The 13462-nt window shown below is 44.8% G+C and overlaps 1 protein-coding gene across 1 annotated transcript in view; it reads right to left on the bottom strand.

Moving 5' to 3' along the window:
- The window catches only part of dgkg (diacylglycerol kinase, gamma), a gene marked incomplete at its 5' end in the record, with an annotated part of 295637 nt that overhangs the window by 145264 nt on the left and 136911 nt on the right, over positions 1-13462 (bottom strand). The window contains one exon of the mRNA XM_084311455.1: positions 11200-11360. Coding sequence (XP_084167581.1) covers positions 11200-11360 — 161 coding nt within the window. The remainder of the gene's footprint in view (positions 1-11199; positions 11361-13462) is intronic.

Genomic DNA, 13462 nt, shown 5'->3' with positions numbered 1-13462 from the left:
ACAAGCTTGGACCAGGGACAGTATTGCACAAGCTTGGACTAGTCCACTATTTATAGCAACCTGCGACTGCAAAAAAATGTATTCAATGGAATGAAAATTCACTTATTAAATTAAGTGGTTTATGTATAAACTTCAGTAGTACGTAGTAGTAGTAGTAGTAGTAGTAGTAGTAGTAGTAGTAGTAGTAGTAGTAGTAGTAGTAGTAGTAGTAGTAGTAGTAGTAGTAGTAGTAGTAGTAGTAGTAGTAGTAGTAGTAGTAGAAAAGCAGGGCATACACACATTAGGAGATGTTTTCAACAAACAGGGGTTTTGAAGATATGAAGAAATACATAAAAAATTGAATCTCACCAGATCCACATATTATTTTTACGCACAGTTATTGGTATGTTTGAAGGCTCATGGAGTCCCATTAAAGATACCAATTGAACACCACAGATACCACAAATTCTTCTATGAAAGAGAGACATCGAGAGGTTTTGTATCAGATTTGTATCATCAATTACTAACGTCCTCGTATGAAATCCTCCCCCTAGACTCAGTCTGGAGGAGGGATATACCAGACCTGGAAATAAATTTTGATTGGCAAGAAGCCTGGGCAAACGTTCGACTTGCGTCACGTAACCCGGACCATCAACAAATAAATCTTAACTATATTTATAGGACATACTTGACTCCTATAAGATTGAACAGAATGGGACTTAAACAAGACTCCAGATGCTCCTTGTGTACAAATGGGGATGAGGGTACATTTATGCACATGTACTGGGATTGCCCACCAGTTAAGATATTCTGGAAAGAAGTGTCCCAGCAATTATCAAAATTTTTAATTCTGGATATACCTGTACACCCCTCTGTATTGCTGTTGAATGATGTTTTTGAGTTTGCAGTCCCTATACAGCTAAAGAGATTAGTTTTATCAGGTATCACCGCGGCTAAAAAGATGATAGCATCACAATGGTTTCAACCGGAAAAAATGTGTAGGAAGGTTTGGATTCTCACATATCTCGATGTGATTTATCTAGAAATATCTACAGCAAGGATTTTAGGTGTCAGTGAATCCAAAATTGCAATGTGGTTAGAAGTGGTGGAGAGAATAAAAGCTAGCATATGAATTGTAGTGCCTGGTTAGGAGCGAATGATAATGGATGGATTATCCAAGTGGGGGTCCGGGGGGGGGGGGGGGGGGGGGCGAGCGAGAGCTATGTGTGTAGGGTATTAGATAGCAAGTATTAGGTATATTTCTCGTATAATACATTTATTTAAATGGTGATTTAATTGGAGGCGTACTGTTAATTAATGCTTGTATATCTAATTTTATGTTGTTATGTTTATGTGTATGTGTATGTATAAAGAATTATAAAAAAAAAAAAAAAATCAGTAGTACAGTACTGTACTATCATACTAGTATTACATGTAAATGCAGATACAATTTCAAAACCGGTTAACAATTCTCCCCAATAACTAGTAATTATCACTGTAATAAGAGTACAAGTACATTAAAGTATAAATCATATTGTAGGTTTGTAATCTCTACCACACAGGCCTAAAGTTCTGACAACAAAGTAATGGTTGCACCGTGGGAATACTTTTGCTACTGGAATTATAGCGTTATTCCAGTCGTGAAAACCTAAAGAAACAATAAGAAAAAGCCGATATCTTCAACATCAGTGACATGACGAGGTTGAGAACACAGTCATCACTTGACTGCACCGGAGGACAGGTCTCCTCTACACAGCACTGCTTGAAAATAGCTTGCCAGAGACCTTGTCCCCATTAAAAACCTCTCTGAGCCTCTTATTCCAGTCTCACCATCAGGACGCTGTGAGATAAAGGGTTGCTAAGCAACTAGGCCCTGGCAGCGTGCGTCTTTCCTCCCATTAAAAAAGGGAAGCAGTCATTAACCTGCCCAAGAGGGCTGAAAAACTCTCTGATGATTGTGCAAATTGTTTATGTCCAGCTGGAGCAGGTAATCCTGGTGGTATACGGAGACTCTGACAGGTATTTACCCTCAACCAGACATACAGGGACACAGAGGGAAGAGCCTGTACACGTTTTGATTGTTCAGTGTGTAAATCCTGTGCAGGGCTATCCTCGACATTTTTTGTTGACTAATCATAGGATTTTGTTGCCCAATCCCGATTTTAATAGACAAATCTGTAAAATTGTGTTTCCGTACATTATCTTATTGTCTTACTGTGTTGTTGTTGTATCGTTTTGTTACTGTGTCCTTTGCTTTTAAATATATATTTTTTTAAGTACTCTGATCTATTTAAATGTGTATTGCTGCCTATGTTTACCTTTTTTTTCTTCTCTTTTTTGGTACTCTTGTTGTTTTTTTTAATCTATTTTTAGTGCTGCTTATAGTTTTTAATATGCTCCCTTTGTACAGCACTTTGTGCCCCTGTGGCTGTTAAAGCGCTTTATAAATAAAGTTGGATTGGATTGGATTATTGTCATTTGGAAACCGAATGTAACCCAGAGGGAGCTCTTTCAATCAAGAGCTTATAAAGGACCAAAACATTGTCCGTGAATGAATGAATGAATGAATGAATGAATGAATGAATGAATGAATGAATGAATGAATGAATGAATGAATGAATGAATGAAAACTTTATTTAACAGATTGCAGAATGGGTACAATACAGTACGGCTCAATACATACAATTGTTAAGGGGATGCAGACCTGAGAAAGACGTTTGTCTTGTTTCCATCAGGGTCCCCCATTTTCAATTCATATAGACATTTATGACATACACAACATACATGACATTTATGGCATAGGGACATATAGGTATTTAGTACTGATACATTTGTGACATAAACGGTATTCAAATATACAGTACTGTTACCCCTAGATCCTGACAGAGTATATATGATGGGGAGGGGACTGTACATTAGGAGGGGGTGGGAGAGAAATATACATACGGCGGGGAGGGAATATATACATGCGGTGGGGAGGAGACTGTCTATTAGGAGGTGGTGGGGGTTTTGGGCATTTACGGTGGCCAGTTTCGAATTGCAGCCTCCCGTATGTGCTCTTTAAGAGCGGTTTTGAATGTGGGTAGTGATTCACATTCCTTTACAGCTTTGGGTAGGGCGTTCCACATTGTTGTGGCATAATTGCGAAACGTGTTTAGTCCCTTGTTTGAGCCGAATCTGGGTTTTACATGAGTTGTTGAGCTTCCTCTGGTGTAGTGGTTGTGGTATTCACTGACCTTTGGGAAGTATTTTGACATGTACATGGGTACCCCGGTCGTATAGTGTATCTTGTAGACCAGGCCCATTGCAAGTTGCTGTACTCTGTCGTCTACTCTAAGCCATCCTAGGTTGTCAAAGTGGGCAGGGGTGAGGTGGGTTCTGGGGTTCAGGTCAAGTAGTAGTCTGACCAGTTTGTTTTGTGATGTTTGTAATTTTGTTTTAAGCGCCTTTGAGGTGCTTTGGTGCCTTGAATGAGTGCTCCTGCCAGAGTCTTCAGGGTATTCTTGTTTACCAGAGAGGAGATCCGGTACAAGAATCTAGTTCGTTGGTTGACTTTTTTTATTACATTGGATGCCATTTTGTCACAGGAAAGATTTGCCTCTAGGATGGAACCCAGGTAGGTAATTTCGTCTTTCCTTGTGACAATATTGTCACCCACTGTAACTGAGAAGCCGTCGGTCTTGCTGAGTTTGTTATTTGAACCGAAGAGAATGGACTCTGTTTTGCCCATGTGTAATGATAGTTTGTTATCAGCGAGCCATATGCAGATTTTGCCTAGTTCCGTGCTGAGGGTTTTTTCAACCTGCAACTTGTTCTTGTCAGAGACCAGCAGGGCTGAGTCGTCCGCAAACAGGAACAAGTTGCAGTCACAGGCTGACGACATGTCATTTGCATAAATTAGGAAGAGTAGCGGTCCTAGTATGCTTCCTTGTGGAACACCACAGCTCACTGTGAGTATTATCCTGATGCCTCATGACTCATTATGACTCATTAAGCATTAAAACAAACTCTGACTAAAAGAGTTAGACTTACCGACCCTAACAAACATGTTAGTGGACACATTGTGTGACGTGGTGAGTTGCTGAGCGTGTCTGCTGACAACAGGGTGTGTGTGTGTGTGTGTGGTCCGAGTGCAGGTGGACCACCTTCCTTGTGTATATTTATTCCACATTTATTATTTAGATTCTACAAAAACTGCCTTGGTGGAGCCCAACCCATACGGACAGATGTATTATGGAGTTTAGTGCTGACAGCCCAAAAAGACTACACCACACAATCTCATTCTTGGAGGCCAGCTCTCACCACACATATTTTGTCCCGACTGTAGTGCCAGTTTGGTGAAATCTGTGGCGAGTCTGTGCCAGTCTGATTATTATGGTATGAAAGGATCCAGCACTCCTGATGGACTCCAGTAGGGGCTGAATGGATTTTTTCAAACAATGTATCAAACAATGATTCCATTTTCTGGGGTCCCCAGAAAAATGTATCACTATTTATTTGTTCTGATATTTTTCTATTCAGATCTAATTGTATTGCCTATATTAATGTCTTTCTACTATTTCAACTTTTTTCCAATTCCATATTGCCCAAATCTATTGTAACATATAATATAACTGATACGGCATATAGACCCTCATCTGAACCTTTGATTACACCATATACTTTCTCATATTCAGAGTTCATTATATATATATATATATATTTTTTTTTAAATTATCTCCCCCCCCCCTTTTTCCGTTTTTCTCCCCTCTCAATGTTAGTCGTTATGCTAATTCCCAATCCCCTTCCTGGTCGGTCTGGACTATCACATTCTTCCTCCGACACATGTGTACCCAGCTCGCGTCTATGCTTTTACCAACGTGTTCGTGTTTCCGGGTTCCCGTTTTGCGCTCTGATTGGCCACTGACCTACGCTAGTACGCCCCCCTCGCTATGAGCGTAGCAGGACGCTGAAATGCAAATGTGTATCACAGTACTGCCTCCAGGAACAGCTGTATTTTATACATAATATCCCAGCGTTTCAACCAGCTGCACATTATACTCACATTATGTGCTCAAGAAAAAAAGTTACGCATATTGGTCAGGAAATGGCGAAACGCTAACGTTATAAAATACCCTGACATTGGGTAGAAATGTAGCAGGGTTAGGGTGACCTATTGATGGGTCTGGGAGAGAGATGCGGGGGGGGGGGGGGGGGGGCTGCCTTGCGCTGACGCTGCCCGCCTCGAGGTGCACACAAGCGGCCGCGCATCTCACATCACCAGCCACACCTGAACGAATCTATCCCCCCCAAATCGGCAGCCCCTCTCGGCTAGAGACATTCGCCCTATATTGTGCCATGCAGTGCATGTGTGCACTACCTACTATCTGTTGATACAATTATATAGAAAACGATATATTGTATATAATATATTTTAGGCAGTTTTGTGGCATGAATTGCATTTCGCTGTATTTAGCTGTAGACAGCAGCAGCTGGTGATAGAAATATAGCCTATATTTCTATCACCAGCTGCTGCGGTCTACAGCTAAATGCAATTCATGCCACGAAACACGTTTTCTATATAATTGTATCAACAGATAGTAGGTAGTGCACACATGCACTGCATGGCACAATATAGGGCAAATGTCTCTAGCCAAGAGGGGCTGCCGATTTGGGGGGGATAGATTCGTTCAGGTGTGGCTGGTGATGTGAGACGCGCGGCCGCTTGTGTGCACCTCGAGGCGGGCAGCGTCAGCGCAAGGCAGCCCCCCCCCCCGCATCTCTCTCCCAGACCCGTCAATAGGTCACCCTAACCCCACTACATTTCTACCCAATGTCAGGGTATTTTATAACGTTAGCGTTTCGCCATTTCCTGACCAATATGCGTCAATTCTTTTCTTCTAATGAGCACATAATGCAGGGGTCGGGAACCTATGGCTCGCGAGCCATATATGGCTCTTCTGGTGACAGCATATGGCTCCCAGAATTTTTTGACAACATTTTTTTTTTTTTTTTTTTTTAATACTTGTGATATTTCTTAATAATACTGTGTCATTTTAAAGTAAACAGAAATTAGTTTTGAAGATACAGCTAATTAGTATCTGTAGCTGAAGATATAGCGAGCAGAGCTGGCGAGGGAACACAAGTGGACAGAAATCAAAAATCTTCAACCTGAAGACCAGCTGATTCTTAAAACTTGGAACGAGCTTCCTGTGACATACCACACAATGCAGCGTGAGTATTGCCGTATTGACCATGTTTGGCTCTACATATGCATGTGGGCAGTCATTCTCACATATGAGGAACATTAAGACCAACCTACGCTCACGTTTAACTGATGGAAGCCTCAACGCCTGCATGAAGCTCAATCTCACCACGTATGAACCAGATTACAAGGCCATCAGCAAAACCATGCAGCACCAGAAGTCGCATTAAAAGTAAGACATATTTAATTTATTATATGTTAAAAATACTATATGGCTCTCAATGAAATATATTTAGAAATATTTGGCTTTTATGGCTCTCCCAGTCAAAAAGGTTCCTGACCCCTGACATAATGTGAGTATAATGTGCAGCTGGTTGAAACGCTGGGATATTATGTATAAAATGTAGAAATGAATATGAACGGCCTCCTTCCCTCAGAGCGAGCCCGCACATAAAGTCACGCGGAAACAGCTGTTCCTGGAGGCAGTACTGTGATACGCATTTGCATTTCAGCATCCTGCTACGCTCATAGCGAGGGGGGCGTACTAGCGTAGGTCAGTGGCCAATCAGAGCACAAAACGGGAACCCGGAAACACGAACGCGTTGGTAAAAGCATAGACGCACCCAGCCCACCACTTCTTTTTCACCTGGCAGCGCGGACTCTCACTGGGAGAGTGTAACGTGTGGAAGGTCACACTACCTCCCTCCAGATCCTTCCCTCGCTGTGCAGGCGCCCCGACCGAACTGTAGGAGTTGCTGTTTACAACGACCCGGACCCACCCACCGGCTTCCCTCCCGCTGACTCTGCCAATCGAGCCAGTATGACGGCCGGCCAAGCCGGAGGCAATGCTGACAGCCGGAATTCGATACCAGTGTCTCTTGCGTTGGTGACGAGCGCTTAGTCCGCTGCGCCACCCAGCCGCCTCAGAGTTCATTATATAGTTTACACTGTTTATTTTCCTCATGTTTTTTTTTATATTCAGATCCAATTGTATTGCCTATATGTATGTCTTTCTACTATTACCCTGTCAATACCTGTACCTCCCCTCCCACCTCCCCCATGCTGCTATGACGCCCAAAAAGTTCAATAACCTATTAACACTTTCTCCGCCAGAAACGTCATACAACGGGTTTCAAGTTCATGCAAATTCTGCCAGATCACGGCGTACAACGTTATTCTGATCATATTTCATATTTTCGCCATGGTATTCATATTTCACTCACGGAGCCTTGTCAGATGCTGTCTGAGCCGGAACAACTCTGCAACGCTTCAATACTGCCACCTGGTGGCTGATCGGCGAGTTGCCAAACCGGATATGCTCGTTGGAGTTCGGTCCGTCCCCTAAATCCGTCCGGCCACTCGTTTATCGTCGCGGGACTCAAGACACACACTGTGGATATGGATAGTTGCCATAACTCAATAATCGACATGATTTTGGCGTATATTAGTATTATACAAACCGGAAATGGATCGCCTCGATCCCCATCACATAACTGGGATCTGTTTGCTCCAGTATCATCCCCCATCGCTAAGAGGAAGCTGCCGTGAGTTTCAGCATTTTTGATTATTATTATCCATACAAACTGCTCTGATCTATATATCACCCATACTACATGAAGCATTTAACGACGATCACGGAATTATAAACGACCCCCCCCCCCGTTCACCCGCGCATGATCAGTCATAACGTTTAGGACCATGTACAGTTGACATTTTTAATATAGCGTCGATCGGTATCAAACGGCATTTGATAATCTAATATATGCATTTATGCCTATATCTCACGTTCTAGGAATTACTGCAGAAAACGATAAAAACATATTTATATTCTAGACGGTATTTTCGTATGAATGTGTGAATGAAAAAGTAAAACGTTCCTACATCCTGAACGATAGATAATCGATGTTGAATGGGCCATAGTAATGTCAATTTAGCAATACAATTTAAAAAGTTATAGCCCTGCAAAGAAGGTGAACATCTCCATAGACTTACAGTGCTGGCAGTGATCAAACATCGATGGATATAAGCGTGGCAGTTAATGTGTTAACAATCTCCCCCAAAAGTGGCGATTTTAGTTTTAGTTTTTGAGGACTGCATACTTTTTTTGCAAACCAAAATACTATACTTTATACTTACAGCACATGCATGAGCCTGGTCTTTTTTGAAAGATGACATTCTGAGGTTTTCACTTTTAGTGCTAATGAAATAGAGTAACATAGGTCTGAACTTGAGTTGTAGAAAAACTTGTTACTCACGTTTTTCTGTAGTAGTTAGTAGTCGAGAAGTAGTATTTCCAAAAAAATTGGTATGGCTGAAAAAACACCCTGGGTCCATAGCCTGAAGTTTTGTAGTACATGTCCAAATTTCATAAAAATCCGTTCAGAAATTAGTGATTAGAAGCGGTTTTGGTAAAAGGTGAGAGAGCTCAGAAAACTTCTCAGACTTCAATGCATTCGACGGAGAATTCTCTTCCTGTTTTGGCTCGTGACTTTTCACCTAGATCCCTGATTAGCTCATTCCTACGTGGGGTACCATTGGAAAGCCCTACTCATTGGTTACAACCCTGTCCAATAATATTCGAGATCGGCAAATGATTGACGGAGGTAGAGGAGTGGTATTTGAAAAAATAAAAGGTCTGCCGTTAACTTCGACGTACGCCTCACATATCGGCATGTAACTCGAGAACCGCTGAGCGGATTCTGTCGTCTGAAATGGCTATCGACAGGCAACTAATAGGGCTTTAATTCGATATATATATTGTATTTAAAAATATGCACACCCGAGCTGCTAGAGGTCACCAACCTGCCGGTGGGCAAATCGCTGCATGCTAAGAGGATAAAGGAATATCTTATCTCATCTTTTCTAGAGGTTAGACCAATGAGAAAATAGATGAGTGACTATTCTGACCACAGGTGTCCCTTTCTCCACCGGCAGCTCCACTAGTACATTCTTGACATAATAGTGTAGCAACCTGAAAATATGCCTATTATTCAGATGTGCTGACTTGCCTTTTATCTCCCCTTTGTGCACAAAGACATGTTGACTAGTTTCCATTGATATTCTCACGAACAATGACGCAGGCTTTTCTTTCTACAATCGGCTGGAATATGGATTATACGCAGTATCTCTGGACCATATTCATCATCCTTTTCCCTGTGTGACTAGTAGGCGGTACCAGCAGGGGGCGGTGGCAGGCAGAGAGTGTACGGAAGAGAGGCAGGCAACGAGGAGGGAAGAGTCACCTGGAGGAAGGAAGAACCGGCAGCTCTCTTCTGCTTGGGATGTTGCTGTGAACGGTCGCAGCTGGAACGGGAGGTGCTTTGGAATAGCCCCGTTAAAGAACCCCCAGAGAGCCCCGCCGGAGCGAGCAACGGGTTATCATAGGAGTATCCGTGATAGTGCGTGAGTAAGAGAGACTGAGCCACAGGACTGACGTCCATAGTTATCGGGTTACAGTAGCAGTGTGACGGTATAATTAGCATGCGGCTAACGGCTATATCGACTCCAGTGCAACCCTAGCGCGAGGCGCTGAAGACGACCGGTGGTATAGTCAACCACGTTGCGCCACAGTATAATCGTGTAGCAGGTGGGCTGTTTGGGACACAGAGTGTAGCTTCAGTGTGAGTGAGGGCAAGCTTATGGATGCGCGCCGTTGAGTCTGCTCCGGCTGTCTACAACCGTTCTGCACCGGCTGACTTCAGGCCAACACGGGAGATCGTCCCGACCGACAGAGGTCGCCAACCCCCAGCACACGCTCTCAGCTCACTACTGCCCCTGCTCCAGCCCCGCTTGCTAGCACCTGCGACGAGAGCATTCGACGCCATCTTGCCACCCGGACGGTGGTGGTGCGGCGCGGCCGCCATTTTGGGTTGAGTACAATTGAGCATCAATGCTCCGGAGCTATTACACAGTACACAGTGTGGTGCAGCCCGCGGGCGAAGCTAACGTTGCTAACCACAGTTCTAGGGGTACCCCATTAACAATACATGCCGGCATTAGCATAGGACTTTGTTAGGTATTTGTGGGCCCACATTTTGGTTTCCGTGATAATGTGTTTGTTCTTTAATAATATTTTCCCATCTAATTAACCCTTTCCCTGTGGGGAGGTTACAGACCTGGTGCATTATAAATAAAGCCTAGAGAGGTATTATTCTTGCCGTATAATTAAAGCCTATCAGAGGTATTATACAGGGTGCTGACCCAGACGTGGGTAATGAGTCAAACACATTGAGGTATATTATCCCTGATACTAACCCAGAGGTGGGTGTATAATATACGTGTTTATGAGGTATTGAGTTACGAACGGAACTATAGTGGGACTTCAGTCCGTTTGATCACTCTCATTAAATCATTGTAATTAACCAGTACAATTAGCATTAAAGAATTAGATGGGAGTTCTGTGTGCGTGTCCATTCATGAGCCGTTTAACAACTCTTTTGGTGTGGGTAACGTTAATACAATTAACCCCTTCCTACCCAACTCTCCCCTTTTCATTGTAAGGTTTCTAGTGGTCATCAAGGGAGGGTACTGCTTGCGGGAGGGACGAATCTATTTAGGCATATCAGTCACTAGGTGTGGGAGGGCCCAAGGAGGTAATCAGGGAAGTGAGAGCGAGTTGGGGAGTACTGCTGACCGCCCCGGAGAGGCTAGGAGGACCAGAGTACCAAACCAGGTTGGTAAATCCCGGGCCCCATTCACTCCCACTACCGGGTCCCAGGTTGACGCTCCAGGCCCAAAGACGAGGGTGCAGTCAGACGGAGCTCTACTGTGTCCAGCTACCTTGTGACTGCCAGCAACCGTTCCCACGAAGCAGGGATAATCCACCCTGCTACAATAGCAATAGAAATCATATCAGATGGGGGGCTCTGTGAGGTAGAATTGTATCAAATAGGGGTCTGTGGGCTAATATGTAACAAGTCTTGGACAGGAAAAGAAAGTCGAGAACCTCTCAGAGTTCATTTAGTGTTTCTGCTGTGTGGTCTGGTTAGTCTGGTACGTCTGGCTAGTCTGGGAGTGTGTGTGGTCTCCTTTCTTACCACTCCTATGGAGAAGTAGTTGTTGACGATGCTATACGGGACCGGATCTCCCTTCTCCTCCTTGTCGTCTGGGATGATGTCGATGTTCCAGCGGTCCAGGACCACGTCTGTGCTGTGCTCGATGTCCCGCAAGAACTTCAACAAGCTGCCACCCTCGTAGCCTACCGTGGACAGAGAGAGAGAGATGTATGAAATGTATGCCAGCTTAGCAAGTGAAAACACAAAAGACGCACAAGTCTACCTGCATACAGTACTTAAAAAGGTGCTGTAAGTGGTATTTGGGTGGAAATGTGAATGTAAACAAAAACAAGCCGTTTACAAGAAAACTGTTAGATACCTTTAAGATCCCCCTAATCAATTCTACAATGTGACACAGCAGCATTGTAGGATACAAGAACGTCATTCTATTCCTGAACATGGTGGAGAGGATTGGAGGATATTATCTGCATGGACTGTGAGCTAAAGCAGCCATGGACAGATTGTAATCATAGCCTCACGTCTCAAAAAGGAACACGAGCCCTTGGTCTTCACTCTATACGGTAAAGGCCCCTCGTCCTCAGCGGCCTAATGGCAGAGTGTCTGGGCGGAGAACACAATGCCAGTGATTAGGCTGCCATCTGATGGAGGCCCCCTACCGCCAGGACTCCGCCCATGCCGCGGTGACCCCTCCATCTGATGGAGGCCACCTACCACCAGGACACGTCTATGCCAAATACAACGCCGTTCGGTTTCCGGGTTCCTCTGATTGGCCACTAAGCCCACGTGACCGCGCGCTAGCACGCCCCCGCTATCGCCCACTCTCGTGCTGTGAAGCAGAAGAGCCAGCGGGGGCGAGGCGGTGGTTTCTCCCCGGCTCCGTGCGCCGCTGACTCGGTCCAGCTCCAGCAGCAGCGGCCGTCTTCTTCCAAGGCGGCTCGTTCTTATTAATCCCCCATTGTTCAGGTCGACATGGTCGCACAAACACCCGTTGGAGGAGTAGTGGGGGAGAAGAAGAGGAATATTTTTAAATAGCAAGAATTATCGACTGGCAACTCTGTGCTCGTCAGACATGTTAATGTCATGTATGTTGTGTATGTCATAAATGTCGATATGAATTGAAAATGGGGGACCCTGATGTAAACAAGACAAACGTCTTTCTCTGGTCTGCATCCCCTTAACAATTGTGTGTATTGCGCCGTACTGTATTGTACCCATTCTGCAATCTGTTAAATAAAGTTTTCATTCATTCATTCATTTCTCCCCCACTACTCCTCCAACGGGTGTTTGTGCGACCATGTCGACCTGAACAATGGGGGATTAATAAGAACGAGCCGCCTCGGAGAGAAGACGGCCGCTGCTGCTGGAGCTGGACGAGTCAGCGGCGCACGGAGCCGGGGAGAAACCACCGCCTCGCCCCGCTGGCTCTTCCGCTTCACAGCACGAGAGTGGGCGATAAGGGGGGCGTGCTAGCGCGCGGTCACGTGGGCTTAGTGGCCAATCAGAGGAACCCGGAAACCAAACGGCGTTGTATTTGGCATAGACGTCACCAGGACTCCAGCCATGCAGCGGTGACCCCTCCATCTGATGGAGGCCCCCTACCACCAGGACTCCAGCCATGCAGCGGTGACCCCTCCATCTGATGGAGGCCCCCTACCACCAGGACTCCAGCCATGCAGCGGTGACCCGGATCTCCTCTCTGGTAAACAAGAATACCCTGAAGACTCTGGCAGGAGCACTCATTCAAGGGTACTACGACTATGCTTGCACCTCATGGTACCAAAGCACCTCAAAGGCACTAAAAACCAAATTACAAACATCTCAAAACAAACTAGTCAGACTACTGCTTGACCTGACTCCTAGAACCCACCTCACCCCTGCCCACTTTGCCAACCTAGGATGGCTTAGAGTAGACGACAGAGTACAGCAACTTGCAATGGGCCTGGTCTACAAGATACACTACACGACCAAGGTACCCATGTACATGTCAAAATACTTCCCAAAGGTCAGTGAATACCACGATCACAACACCAGAGGGAGCTCCACAAATCATGTGAAACCCAGATTCGGCTCAAACAAGGGACTAAACACATTTCGCAATTATGCCACATCAATGTGGAACGCCCTACCCAAAGCTGTAAAGGAATGTGAATCACTACCCACTTTCAAAAACACTCTCAAAGAACACCTACGGGAGACTGCAATTCGAAACTGGCCCCTACAAATGTCCTAACCCAGTTGTACAGTAAAGACCAAGTATGGCTTTGTCAGTATTCCAATGTACAGT

The sequence above is a fragment of the Notolepis coatsorum genome (assembly GCF_963971535.1).
Source record: "Notolepis coatsorum genome assembly, chromosome: 3".
Lineage (NCBI taxonomy): Eukaryota > Metazoa > Chordata > Actinopteri > Aulopiformes > Paralepididae > Notolepis > Notolepis coatsorum.
Note: the sequence above shows the minus strand (reverse complement) of the source record. Positions and strands in the feature narration are given on the sequence as shown.